The sequence below is a fragment of the Diplotaxodon limnothrissa genome, linkage group LG14 (genome assembly GCF_057381915.1).
Source record: "Diplotaxodon limnothrissa isolate DT_005_m linkage group LG14, D_limnothrissa_male_GT1.1, whole genome shotgun sequence".
Classification (NCBI taxonomy): domain Eukaryota; kingdom Metazoa; phylum Chordata; class Actinopteri; order Cichliformes; family Cichlidae; genus Diplotaxodon; species Diplotaxodon limnothrissa.
In genome coordinates, this window is record NC_140609.1 from 17,735,762 (window position 1) to 17,749,313 (window position 13,552).

Consider the following 13,552-nt stretch of genomic DNA (forward strand, 5'->3'; position numbering starts at 1 on the left):
CTCTCTCTCTCACCCGATTGGCTCATTTGTGACCAACTAATTTGCTGTTTTCTTAGTACACCGCAGTGGATTTAATAGACTGTGTCTGCATTTACAAATCTGCACATCATTACTAGATATATATTATGCAAATTTCTGTATATACTTTCTGAATCAGTACGACTGTGTACAGACTGATGTACGTGCTTTTCACAAACAGACCTTTAATGATGCGCACTAGGCATATGCATTAACAAACACATGCATTATATTCAATGTACATATTTGGTATTATGGCTTTATAGAGGAGCCATGCATGTCATTGCAGGTCTTTATCCATGCACAGGGGTTATACAAACAGAGCAGCAGCCAAAAGATACAGTACAAAAACACCCGACTCCTCTGCGTTTTCCATTAACCGTCATCTTGACACTCCACACTTTCCACACAGAGAGCAAAATTTCTTTATTTACTGTCGAGATTTGAATATATTTGATTGTCTTGAATTTCTCTTCGTATCTGGATTCTAGGAATAAGTCAACACTGTGTTCAGTTGCTTAAGTGTTTTTTTTCCAGCAGTTTAATCAGTCAAGATTTATAAAAGGAGCAAAAGAAGCATTAGGCTTGAGTTATTGAGAACAAAGGTCCTGCAGACTTTCCTGGTACAATGCAGACATAAATCATTGTATTCTTAATTGGATTAAAACCTCAAAGTGAGTTTGGAGACCTCCCACATCCAAGCAATGGAAAAAGCAAGCTGTATCATTGCAGATTTCCATCTCTTAAGGTCTTCAGTTTCTCAATAGCTATTAGAAAGGGATCCTTGTTACAAATTCTTTATTTTATTGAGGCAGTAAATCTATCATCTCTACAATACAGAAGGGTATACAAGCCTTTTTTCTTTCACTCGTTTCCCCTCAGTAAAGATGTTCCATATAAATAAACAAATGGTATCGTCCCCATCATCTTCTGTAATTTTTTTTATCTTACTTCTCCTCCCCTCTCCTTTCCCAGGTGAAAGGAAATTGTTGGCACATGTCCATGGATTGCTCAGTCATGATGTACGAACAGCTCTGACAGTAATCCTTGCTGATCTGAGTGTTTGTGTGTGTGTGTGTGTGTGTACTTAGGTGTATGCGTTTGCTGTATGTTGGTGTTTGTTAGCGTGAAATTAGTTTGGGCACCTGTGTGCCGACAGCAACCTGCTGGGTGAGTAGCACCGATGACACTGTGACACATGTCAGCTGAAAGCATCCTGTTCCGTCAGCATTCATTACGACTATGTAAAGACTTACTGACACATACTGAGGAGGTTGAACATACAGTTGGGCATAAGTAGCACATACTTAGAATGACAAAGATGTTTGTTCCAACAAAATCATTTCACAATTTTAAACCAGATAGCTACAGTTTCACTATCACAGTGATAGTGAAATGTTGATCCAAAAAATAATTTCTTGAAGATCACAGCGAACAAGTAGTACATGAAACATAAAATAAAAAAGTAAACATGAACTAGAGTTGAACTCTGCAGTGATGTTGCTATAGAAGGAGATTTGGTTTGTCTATTCTGATGTTAAGTGTCACAAAACCTCTGTTAGCACAATGATTCCAAATTTGATTTCCTTTTATTCAGAAAATGAAAGAAGATCAAACTGATCTGTAATTTGGAAGGAAAACAAAGGAAAAATGATCTGTGATCTGGACGACATCTTTGACTCGAAGCTTTGCTGTGGCAACGAAATTGCTGGAATAATGTATTTATGTTTAAAACTTCTAATATCAAGCAGATCTTGGAGAAAAGTCAGCCATGCCTTCATCTCATCGCTTTTGGACTTTTGTAATTCCCTCTACTTGGTTCACAGACAAAAATCCTTCATCAGTCTCTAGACCTCATAATAAATTCAAAGGTCTAAGTCCACATAACTCTCAATGCAAAAACTTCCTACCTCTTAGATGTAAAATTGATTTTAAACTTGTATTACATTAAAGCCTTACATGGCCCGTCTGGGGCTCTCCTCAGCTCCTCCCAGGAGGGTGGCACAGTTGCCCCTCCTCCGATGATCCTCCTTGGGTTCTCACTCTCTGGGGACTTTGGATGTCTGGTGCCTGGATCTCCTCCATGCCTGCTTCATGCCCTGGGGGTACGGGGGTCTATGGCTCCCCACACACCCCACACAGATGTACACACGGGTGTTCACAGACACAAACTACACCCTTCTTGGCTGCTACCTCAAAGCACATTGTGCGCTGTCAATCTTGCTTGCTGCCCAATAACATTCAATATTTAGGATTACGCCTCATACTCTCCTAAAGGTTCACACATCCCACCTCTTTATAAAAGTAAGGCAGACATTTTTGGTAAATGCTCCAAAACTGTGGACCTCTTTATCAGAGCAACTGAGTAGCTGCTCAGTGAATACTTTTAATTTCTAATGTATTTAAAAGTAGAATGGGAGGTAGAGCCCTCAGCTTTCAAGCCCCTTCTTCTGTGGAAACAGTCCCCAAAGTGCTTGCTCAAAGGTGGTCACATGATTGTTTGAGGCAATGATTGTTGTGATTTGTGATATATATATAACTGAATTAAATTGAACATATTTTTACTCTAAATCCTTCCATCCTCCCTTATCTATCTTTATTTTTACTAATTTAATTTTTTTTTATTTTACCTGTAGCGATATTTTCTCTCTCTCGCTGTTTTATGCCATGTTTTTATTTACTTTTTCTTTTACTATGTTTACTTGTTTTGAAAATTGCTACAAGAAAAAAGTTTTATTACTGTTGTAATTAGATTAAAAAACATTTCCATTAAATGTAGTTGGAGTTTAACATAGAGTTTGTAACATGGAGTTTTTGTTTTTCAGTTATATCATTGACACTGACGTTTTCATCAGTGCATATTTACATATGAGCATTGGCTGAAAAAGAAGGAAGAAGGACAAAGAAAGTAGCAACAACACAGCAGCAGTTGACACCTAAAGTCCCATATGTGGCTTTTGAGCGAACATGACTAAAGCAGATTAAAAACAACCCATAAAGACATGAAAGAAAAAAGAAAACTTGTGCCAGGTTTTCATTTAAGCTCAGTTTAGACATTCAGCTCTCACACACAGGCAAAGGTTTCCACTTGCTCATCTGAAGAACCCAATACTCCCTGAATTATAGGGAGATTAGGCTTGGATTATGCCGCCTCTAAGAATCCCAGCCAGAGAGCAGCTATCATATCCATCAGTGGAGACACTGGGCCGCACCTGTTGCCCAACAGCCATATGGAAAGGGACAGTTTAGGTCCCATTTTTGGGAAATATTGTGGACATTTTAAAGCAAGAAAACCTCAATTTATTATTCATATAATAAAATTCTGTGTTGCTTTAACCTTTTATATTTCCTCTCCAAAGGAGCAATTGTACTTTAATACGCTGTATGCAAAACGTGTTTTGGATTTTATAACATTACTTCATTCCCTGGCAAAAGATGCCTCCAAGAGTATGTGAATGTGTGCATGGCCCAAGAGGTTCTTTATTGTCCCTGCAAGCACTTTAAAACCAGCTGTATGTGCAGTAATTCACTTGAATGCAATTATCTTGAAAAAGAGGCCCATAAAAAAGGCAATTTCAAGAAAATGGTGTCAAGAAAAGTTAATAAAAATAGGAGTTATTTACATGGATAACGACTGCTAATGCTGCTGTAATGGAAGGGAGGCGGTGGCAAGCGCTCACGATTAACTACTTCTCTTAAAAGTGCTGCCGACTTGCACTTGCAACACGCAAAGCCCTATAAATGCGTGCATCTTTGGGGAATAAAGAAAAATGGCATATTACTGTGTACGTGAAATAGTTGATCTTGTACCACCCATCAAGCACCACATGACCATGGACGTTGGCCTGCCAGTCAAGGTCTTTAAAAACGTGCCCCTTTTAAATCAAAAAGTAAAAAACTTCAGGAAAAAAGTTTATTTATATTTAAGTTTATTAGATGTTTACCTCACACATTACTTTTCTATGTTCTATGTGAATTCTTTCCAATATGACCTTTGATTGACATTTTAATTAGCCATGATCAGTCCATTCACTCCATGTACACAGACACAGATGGCATTGTATAAATATAGAGCTGAAGGTGGCAAAGTTGAAGATGCTAGGATTTTCACTGGGAGTAACCAGGATAGACAAGATAAGAAATTAGTATATAAGAGGGACAGCTCAGGTCAAGCGTTTCAAAGACAAATTAAGAGTGCAAAGGTTGGGGAGGTTAAGAAATGTACAAAGGAGGGATAGTGGATATATTGGACAAAGCATGCTCAAGAGGGAGCTATCAGTCAGGTGAAAGGGAAGAAGAAGAGAAGGGTCATGTAGAGTAGGGGGAAAATTATTTGATCCCCAGTCTCTAATTTTTCATGGCAGTTTCCTTTTAATGGAGAGGGACAGAATGTCTTGATGCATGCTCAATCATCCAGGTAAGTAAATCCCGAAAGGTTGATTCTGTTCATTTGGACGTAACGTTTTCAGTGGGAGAACTGACCTCACAGCCCATTGTTCATTCAGTGGTGCTAGTTTCAGTCATCGTGCAATGTAGTGTTTAGAAGGTTGGAGTAACCTGCAGTCAGCTGAGACTGAAGAAGTCACTTGGATGAGTGATTAAAACACTGCGTCCAGATGAACAGAATTAACCGACATAGACAGAATGTTAACCAAAATTCCAGAAAAAAAACTCATTAAAAAAGTATAAGATTTGAATGCCCGTACTAAAATAAATATGTGATCCCAGAGAAAAAGTGACTTGGTAGTTGGACAAGAAAACCCTTGGCAAACACAGTGGAAAGATGTTTCTTGTAGATGGTCAAGTTTGCACACATCTCAGGATGGATTTTGGCACACTCCTCTTTACAGAAATTCTCTAAATCTTTTAAGTGTCTTGGCTGATGGATAGCTGATGGATGGCCTGGCTAGGCCACTCCATGACGCTAATGTGCTTCTTCCTCTGTCTCAATTTTTATTGTCTTGGTTCCGGGCCATTTTCTTGCTGGGAGATCCATCTTCAGTGTTCAGAGGGAAGGAGGTTCTAGTCCAGGGGTGGGCAATTCCAGGCCTCGAGGGCCGGTGTCCTGCAGGTTTTAGATCTCACCTTGGGTCAACACACCTGAATCACATGATTAGTTCATTACTAGGCCTCCGGAGAACTGCAGGAGCTAATTTAGCCATTTAAATCAGCTGTGTTGTTTCAAGGACACATCTAAAACCTGCAGGGACACCGGCCCTCGAGGCCTGGAGTTTCCCACCCGTGTTCTAGTCCAAGATTTTATGGTATATAATCCCGTGCACTGGCTCCTCAAGTCCTCGGGTACCCTTATCGGCCCCAAAGCATGTTTCCACCATGCTTAACTGTGGAGATGGTGTTCTTTGGGTTATACTCTGCATTTCTCCATCTCCAAACACAGCGAGTTGAGTCGATGCCAAAGAGCTCAGTTTTGGTTTCCTCTGACCACAGTGCTTTCTCTCAAGCTTTCTCTGAATCATTTAGATTTTCAACGAAAACTGTAAACAGGCCTGTACATGTGCCTTTTTGTGTAGGGAAAACCTTTCGCTCCAAATCCATTACGGTTTGATGCGTTAGCACTCGTATTCTTGGTGACTGTGGTCTGAACTGTCTTCAAATCACTAACAAGCTCCTCCCATGTAATTTTGGGATCCAGTGTCTTTCTCATGATCAACCTCATTGCACGAGCGAAGATCTTGCATGGAGCTCCAGACCGAGGGCAATTAATGGTCCTGTAGCCTGGCTAAATTAACCAGCCCAGAACACAGATTATCTTTGGGGTTCTTTTAATCTGAATGATAAAGTAAGTGCTCAGAAGAAAATAACAAGGTTGTAAAAATAAAGAAATAAAATTGTTACAGACAGCTCCTATCCAGTAACAGCTTTGTGCTCTGGTAACCCACTGCTACTGCAGGTTATTTCCCCAACTTTATCAGCATCTGGAACTCAAGGACATCTAGCGTCATTTCGTGTCTGATATAAACCCAAACATAAATAAAACAAAACTTAGCAGTGCAAAAATAACTGTAGTGGCTTCTCCTGCATAGATACAGAGCCAAGATTAAACAGTTAACACGGTACATTTCCCTCTTACCCACAGAGATAGTATAATACAAGTGTGAACTCAAATACATACAGTGCATTAATCCAGCAGAAAACGGAATATGGATCCCTCTGAGACGAACGGCGAAGTTGGTGGCAGCTACTCCTGGTGCCTTAACTGTTGCACACTTTGCGTTCAAAACAGATCACGCAGCGAAAAAAGGCATTGCACACCCACATAACACCAATGCAAGCTAGCACTCGTGCATGTCTCCGTAGATCCCCATGATCCCTTCCGCTCTCAGAGGTACCCCAAAAGAAAAACAGTGCCATCCAGTGGCATGTCCCATAATATCGAACTTCCACCCGGCTACATACTCCCCTGCTTAAGAGTCAACGTCCCCGGTGACTCAATTGGTATATCTCAACTCATGCACTGCTTCCTTAAAGAGAGCAGTACCCAAATTAGTCAACAACTGAGACAGTACCTCAGGGCTCAAGGTGATGGCATGACATGCTGATACAGGGACATGGTAAGGGTTTGAATGCACTCCAGCATTAGCTCTTTTACTCCGACGGGGCACTGGTGTTGGTGGAATGACCCCAATATCCCTGTTAGTTTCAGTAGCAACTGTCTCTGGTGTGGACACCTGCTCAGAGTCAGATGGTACAGTAACACGAGCATCATCAGTGTTTACAGACTCAGAAATGTCACTGCTTTGAACTGCTCTGCACTTGGGTATGAGGTTTCTCCGAACAACACATACTCAGGATCTGGATCTGAACAGCCTGTTTTCTCTTCTGTCCTAGGACTCACTACCACAGGGGATTCATTATTTTTCTTTTTCCTGGGTGCAGGAATTGGGCCAATACAAGGTCTAAGGTTAGCTCTGTGAACCCGTTTTACTGGCCCACCCTCCACCGGCTCCACTGCATGTGTGCTGCCCTGGACTTCGACAACCCTATAAACCACAGGGCTCCAGGCGTCCTGAATTTTGTTCCTGCCTTGGGGCCAGTGTCGCAGATAAACTAACTGACCTACTTCAACAGGGGGGCAATAGACTCGGGTTTTGTCCAGCTCAAGCCTTTCCGCTGCTTTCTGCTCCGTGTACTGCCTTGCTCTGTTATGTGCTTCATTTAAGCGCTGCTGATGCACAACCAGCCAGTCATGTCTCTTATCAAGCACCTGCTCCTGCCCCAGTAAAGCATCTACAGGAAGGTGGGGGTGCACTCCAAACATGAGGTAATACGGCGAGTGCCCTGTGGTGGCATGGGGAGTCACATTGTACGCATAGACCAATTCTGGCAAATACTCAGGCCAACGGCGTTTCTTGTCAGGTGGGAGGGTACGCAATAGGTCATGAAGTGTCCTATTGAAACGTTCACATTGTGCATTACCTTGGGGATGATGTGGTGTAGTACGGCTTTTTTTAACCCCATATAACTTGCACAGTTCCTGAATCACATCACTTTCAAAATTTCTGCCCTGATCAGAATGTAACCTCTCTGGTACGCCATACCTCATGAACCACTCTCTAAGCAAAATCTTAGCAGTTGTATCAGCTTTCTGGTCGCGTGTGGGGAAAGCTTGTGTGAACTTGGTGAAAACATCTGTAACCACCAACACATTTTCCCGTCCATCTGAGGCTGGCTCCAACATGCTAAAATCTACTGCAACCACTTCAAGAGGTCTAGTGGCCAAAAAAGGCTTGACAGGGGCATGAATCTTGGGCTGTGGCAACTTAGTAAGCACACATCTGTAGCATTTCTTAATCCACTGGTCCACTTCTTCATACATACCAACCCAAAAACATCTCTGTCTTAACAGATTCTGGGTCCACTCCACCCCCTGATGCCCCATCTGATCATGCACACTCCCCAGTACAGCTTCCTTTAAACAAGCTGGCAAAAGGAGCTGCTGACACCTCCCCAAATGTCCATCCTCAATGACCCGATACAACAATCCCTCCAACTCCATGATACGTGACCACTGCCGGAGCAGAGAAATCACAGACTTAGCCAAACCTCTCCTCTGCTGGTGTGTGGGTTTCTTCTTTTTGTCCCAAAACTGCCTAAAGGACTTGATAGTAGGGTCAGAGCACTGAAACTCTTCCTTAGAATACCCTGGCAGAGTGGGTGTATTCCCTTGGGAATCAGTAAAATGGGTGTCTTGCTCAACTGCTGTGACCCGGGCCTGCCTCACCTGACAACATTTTACACCTGCACTTACTAAGTCCAGGCCTAGCGTTGTCCCTCTGCTGACAAGGTTACAGATGGATATGCATCCATCAAACTCCTCCTCATCTCCTGCAGGCTGGGGCTCCCCTGCTAATGGCTGTCTAGAGAGGGTATCGGCTGCTGTGTTACACCGACCAGGACGATACTGCACCTCAAAGTCAAATGGCGCTAACTGGGCAACCCAGCGCTGTTCAATGGCTCCCAGCTTTGCTGAGTTCAGGTGGCAGAGGGGGTTGTTATCTGTCACAACTGTGAATTTGGAGCCTAAGAGATACCCCCTAAACTTCTCAGACACAGCCCATTTAAGGGCGAGGAGCTCTAATTTCATGCTGCTATAGTTTCTGTCATTTCTCTCTGCATTTCTCAACCTTCGGCTGGCGTATGCTATAACACGTTTCCTGCCACCCTGCACCTGATAAAGAACTGCTCCCAGTCCTAAACTGCTGGCATCCGTCTCAACAACAAATGGCAGTGAGAAATCAGCATAAGCAAGTAGGGGGGCACTCGTGAGCTTCTCTTTCAGCTGTTCAAATGACTCTTGACAAGATGGCGTCCACACACTTTCCAGCAAGTTTTTATATTTAGCTGGACTGTCCTCCTTGCCCCATGCATTAATCAGATCATGCAAAGGACCTGCCAGCTGCGAAAATCCATGGAGAAATCTCCTGTAATAACTGCAAAAACCCAGGAAGGATCTCAGCTCTTTAACTGTGGTGGGTACTGGCCACTGCCTCACTGCAGCTATCTTGTCTGGGTCCGTACCTATCCCTTCAGCTGAGATCTGGTGACCCAAAAAGCGTACACTAGATTGGAGAAAATGACATTTCTCCACCTTAACCTTCAGCCCAGTTTCCCTGAGTCTCTGCAACACTGTCTGAAGACGTGTCAAATGGTCTTCAAAAGTTGATGAGTAGACTAATATGTCATCTAGGTACACGAGCATGATCTGAAGGATTAAGTCACTCATAGTGGCCTGCATGAGTCTTTGGAAAGTGGCTGGACCGTTACACACACCAAAGGGCAATCTGGTATATTCAAACAACCCAAATGGGGTTGTAAAAGCAGTCTTGTGCCTGTCTCTTTCGTGAACTGCCACTTGATGATAGCCACTTGCCAGGTCGATAGTCGAGAAAAACCTTGCACCATGTAATGCATCAAAGGATTCATCTATACGGGGCAAAGGAAAGGCATCACGTCTGGTCTTGGCATTTAGCCGCCTGTAATCGACACATAACCTCAAGCTGTTGTCTGTCTTCCTCACCAGCACAATGGGCGATGCATAGGCACTAGTGCTTTCTTTGATCACACCCTTTTTCAGAAGCTGGGTTATGTGTTCTCGCACCTCTTTGTACTGTGTTGGAGGTATCAGTCGGTAGGCCTGAGTGACCGGGACATCATCGACTAGGTGTATCTCATGACTGATCTTCTCTGTATAACCTAGATCTTCATCCTTGAAAGCAAAAACATCTGCATACTGAGCCAAAAGTGCAGCTAATTTGGTCTGTTCCTCTTGGGAGCCACTAATGCTCAGCTGCTCTATCAGCAATTTCAGTTCACCATCAGATTCTTTAGCCCCTTCCTTATTCAGTGACACTTCCTCGTGGTCAGCAGAGATACGATTAAACTGCACCTCAGCTGCATTTTCAACACACTCCACTACAGTAAGCATACCAAGTCTGGTCCGGGGAGCCAACCACACATCTTCCTGAGAGAAGTTCACAACTTGAACTGGAAACACGTGCCTGTCAGTTTCAACAAGAGTAGGAACAACAACCAAACCACTGGGAACGAGCGTGTTGGTTGGCTCAAGTAACATTAAGGTCTGGTCATCTGAAACTTTCCCAAGCCCTCTAGCAAATACTGTGGCCACGGATGATGCTGGCACGTGTACAGTATTTTTACCAGCTAACCGGGCGATGGATGACCTCTCTAATACTTCGCAGGCTTGCACGAGAGTTGAATCAAAACTAGCAATGGCTAGCTCCTTACATCTCTTTATTATGTTCATTCCAACAAGAACAGGGGGGGATCCCTCTAGTCTGCTGGCACCTTTTCCCACCTGCTGTTCCACATCATTTTCCTGCACCTTAACTTTAGCTGACATTAGCTCTTGGTCCTGTGGCCCTCCTGGTTCTGGGGCGGGGTCCCTGACTACCAAAAACCCACACTCCTGCGCTGTTAACCCCATGACCTGCACATCCAGCTCAATGTAACCTATATAAGGAATTGGCAATGAGTTAGCTGCAGTCAATTTAAGCCATTTAGCTGTAGGGGTTACATCATCATCTTCACCCATTAGGTGTTGTCGGAAAAATGCCTCTGAGATGGTGCTAACCTGGCTCCCTGTATCCAAAAGGGTTCTAGCCTTAATCCCTCCCACCTCAATTTCAACTTCAGGACATTTACCAACTGCTCTGTCAAAAAATCTCTCACGAGTTAGGGTCTTTGAGCCAGTAGTCTCCCCTCGAATTGCCCGGCTCTTGGCAACCGAGGTGGCTAGTTTCCCTGACCAGGTGCAGGAACAGAAACTGGAGAAGCTCCTTGCTTAAGGGTTTTGCACTCCCTAGCAATGTGTCCAACTCCCTTACACTTGAAACAGATGGGCTTCCCATCATCAGTGAACTGGAACTTTGATCTGGGAATCCCACGTTTAGGGGCCCTTTCTCCGGATGTAACACTCTCCCTAACCACACTGAGTAACTCCCCAATAGCCTTGCCCTGCTCAGAAACCACCTTAAGGATTTCATCTAGAGTTGCAGATGACCTATCTGGAGCTTCACGGGTACTCTGATCCCTTGCAACCGCACTGTCACTTAATATGGGCCTGCTCTTGGCAACTCTGGTGCCACTAGGTTTTTCTTCCATCGACCAAGCAATTGCTTCCTGACGTACATCAAAAAGCGTAGACTCTGGCTTTTCCCTCACCATCTTGCGAAGCTCCCTTCGCAGAGTGGAGTCTCTTACTCCCTCCACAAACTGGTCTCTAACTGCCATCTTTGTGTCTCGTACTGCATCAGGCCTTTGTTTAAGGGCTAAGCGGAGGATCTGGGACAGAGCGTGTGAGTACTCAAAGAAATCTTCACCTTCTAGCTGGAAACGGCTAAAAAAGGTTTGCAGTAACTGTGCTACACTGCGCCTCTCACCATAAGCTTCTCTGAGAAAACAAAATATTTCTTCGGGTTCAATTTGCTCTCCCCCAGTACATAACTTGATCTCTTCAAGTGCAGAACCCCTGAGGAGGGAAAAAATGAAGTCAACCTGATCATCATTACCCAAGCCTCTAGTTCTGATACCCCTCTGTACTTCATCAATAAACTCCTCTACAGAACGTCCATCTACGGTTGCATCCCCACTAAAGGGTTGAATAGGTCGCTCTCGCGGCAGATATACATATGACCTACTTGCCCCGTCACTCAAAGCAGTTATCCTGGCCATAGCCTGGTCATGTTTGTTACTCAGTTCTGACAATTTTGCCTGAAGCTCAGTGACAGGGTCCCTTGCGGTGGCCCCCGCCAAACCCTGGTCATCGTCACTGTTTGTGTCTGACATAATGAAATGTCTGTGTCCAGATTAGTCTTTGGTCAGGATGCAGAAATTGCCTTAGCAGTCTATTCAGCTAGGTGCCACTGATGTCCTCTTCTCCTCTGGAAAGAATCCTTCCCTCGATCGAAATCACCCTCTTCTGGAAAGACTGGCCACTGCTCCTCTGCACACCTCTGGTATGGCCTCAATCGTCCGATCCTTTCCAATCCCTCGCGTCGCAGGTGACCACCACTACAGTTATTTCTTGCACCGTAAAATAACCTACTTAAACGGAAACCCATAAAAAACAAAATCGCTGAGCTGCCACTTTTGCAGATACCCCACTCCTGGTACCAAATTGTGTAGCCTGGCTAAATTAACCAGCCCAGAACACAGATTATCTTTGGGGTTCTTTTAATCTGAATGATAAAGTAAGTGCTCAGAAGAAAATAACAAGGTTGTAAAAATAAAGAAATAAAATTGTTACAGACAGCTCCTATCCAGTAACAGCTTTGTGCTCTGGTAACCCACTGCTACTGCAGGTTATTTCCCCAACTTTATCAGCATCTGGAACTCAAGGACATCTAGCGTCATTTCGTGTCTGATATAAACCCAAACATAAATAAAACAAAACTTAGCAGTGCAAAAATAACTGTAGTGGCTTCTCCTGCATAGATACAGAGCCAAGATTAAACAGTTAACACGGTACATTTCCCTCTTACCCACAGAGATAGTATAATACAAGTGTGAACTCAAATACATACAGTGCATTAATCCAGCAGAAAACGGAATATGGATCCCTCTGAGACGAACGGCGAAGTTGGTGGCAGCTACTCCTGGTGCCTTAACTGTTGCACACTTTGCGTTCAAAACAGATCACGCAGCGAAAAAAGGCATTGCACACCCACATAACACCAATGCAAGCTAGCACTCGTGCATGTCTCCGTAGATCCCCATGATCCCTTCCGCTCTCAGAGGTACCCCAAAAGAAAAACAGTGCCATCCAGTGGCATGTCCCATAATATCGAACTTCCACCCGGCTACAGTCCATTTATAGTTCCTATCAAAGTAAACTTCAAAGAATCAAATCATTATCTCACCGACTGTCTACATTTAAATTATGCATCTCACTGTGTTGTGTTTCATTGTGTGTTGCACGGGTAGCTTATTTGTACAGGCGTCTGCATAATCAAAACTATGTTTCAACAACCTTTCACTTTTTAAGAACACAAGTAGTCTTCAATATCTTTTCAGTTTCATTTCAACGTGTTTTCAAAAACTTCCTGCCGGTGGGCTATCAACGACATCAGCGCTGAAAAGCAGACTTAACTCAGTGGACTCACGTTGTGCTTACTCACTGAGAGCTTGGTGAAGAGAGGATAATTAATGGCTGGAATAAAAAATTAGATTTAGCGATTAAATAACAAGACAATAACAGCATTAAAGGATCAAGAAGTAAAGCCACTGAACACACCCTTATGCTTTCTTCCTTCTCTACAAATGTAGATTTCACAACCTCAGAATGACCGCACCTACCCCTAGCAAAAACTTTACTCTCCAACCAAGTATTTACATGGACAACGGTTAACTCATGCCAAGATGAGTTGTGCAAGCACGTAATGGTTTAACACAAAAGCACTGCGGCTGAATCAGCGAGCCCCACAGCCTGTCAATCAGAGCGTAGCTGCTCTTTTTACGTTGTTTTGATAAGGAAGTAAAAGCATATGACACAGTT

At 43.5% G+C, this 13,552-nt stretch overlaps 1 protein-coding gene across 1 annotated transcript; it reads right to left on the reverse strand.

Moving 5' to 3' along the window:
* Positions 1 to 10,279: 10,279 nt before the first annotated feature.
* On the reverse strand, positions 10,280 to 12,858 carry LOC146618688 (uncharacterized). The gene is made up of 2 exons (XM_085370753.1): positions 12,582 to 12,858; positions 10,280 to 12,484 (listed from the first exon to the last, which is right to left on the reverse strand). The coding sequence occupies exon 2, from the start codon at positions 11,842 to 11,844 to the stop codon at positions 10,792 to 10,794; it is 1,053 nt and encodes a 350-aa protein (XP_085226879.1). The 5' UTR covers positions 11,845 to 12,484; positions 12,582 to 12,858; the 3' UTR covers positions 10,280 to 10,791.
* Between the last annotated feature and the right edge of the window lie 694 nt (positions 12,859 to 13,552).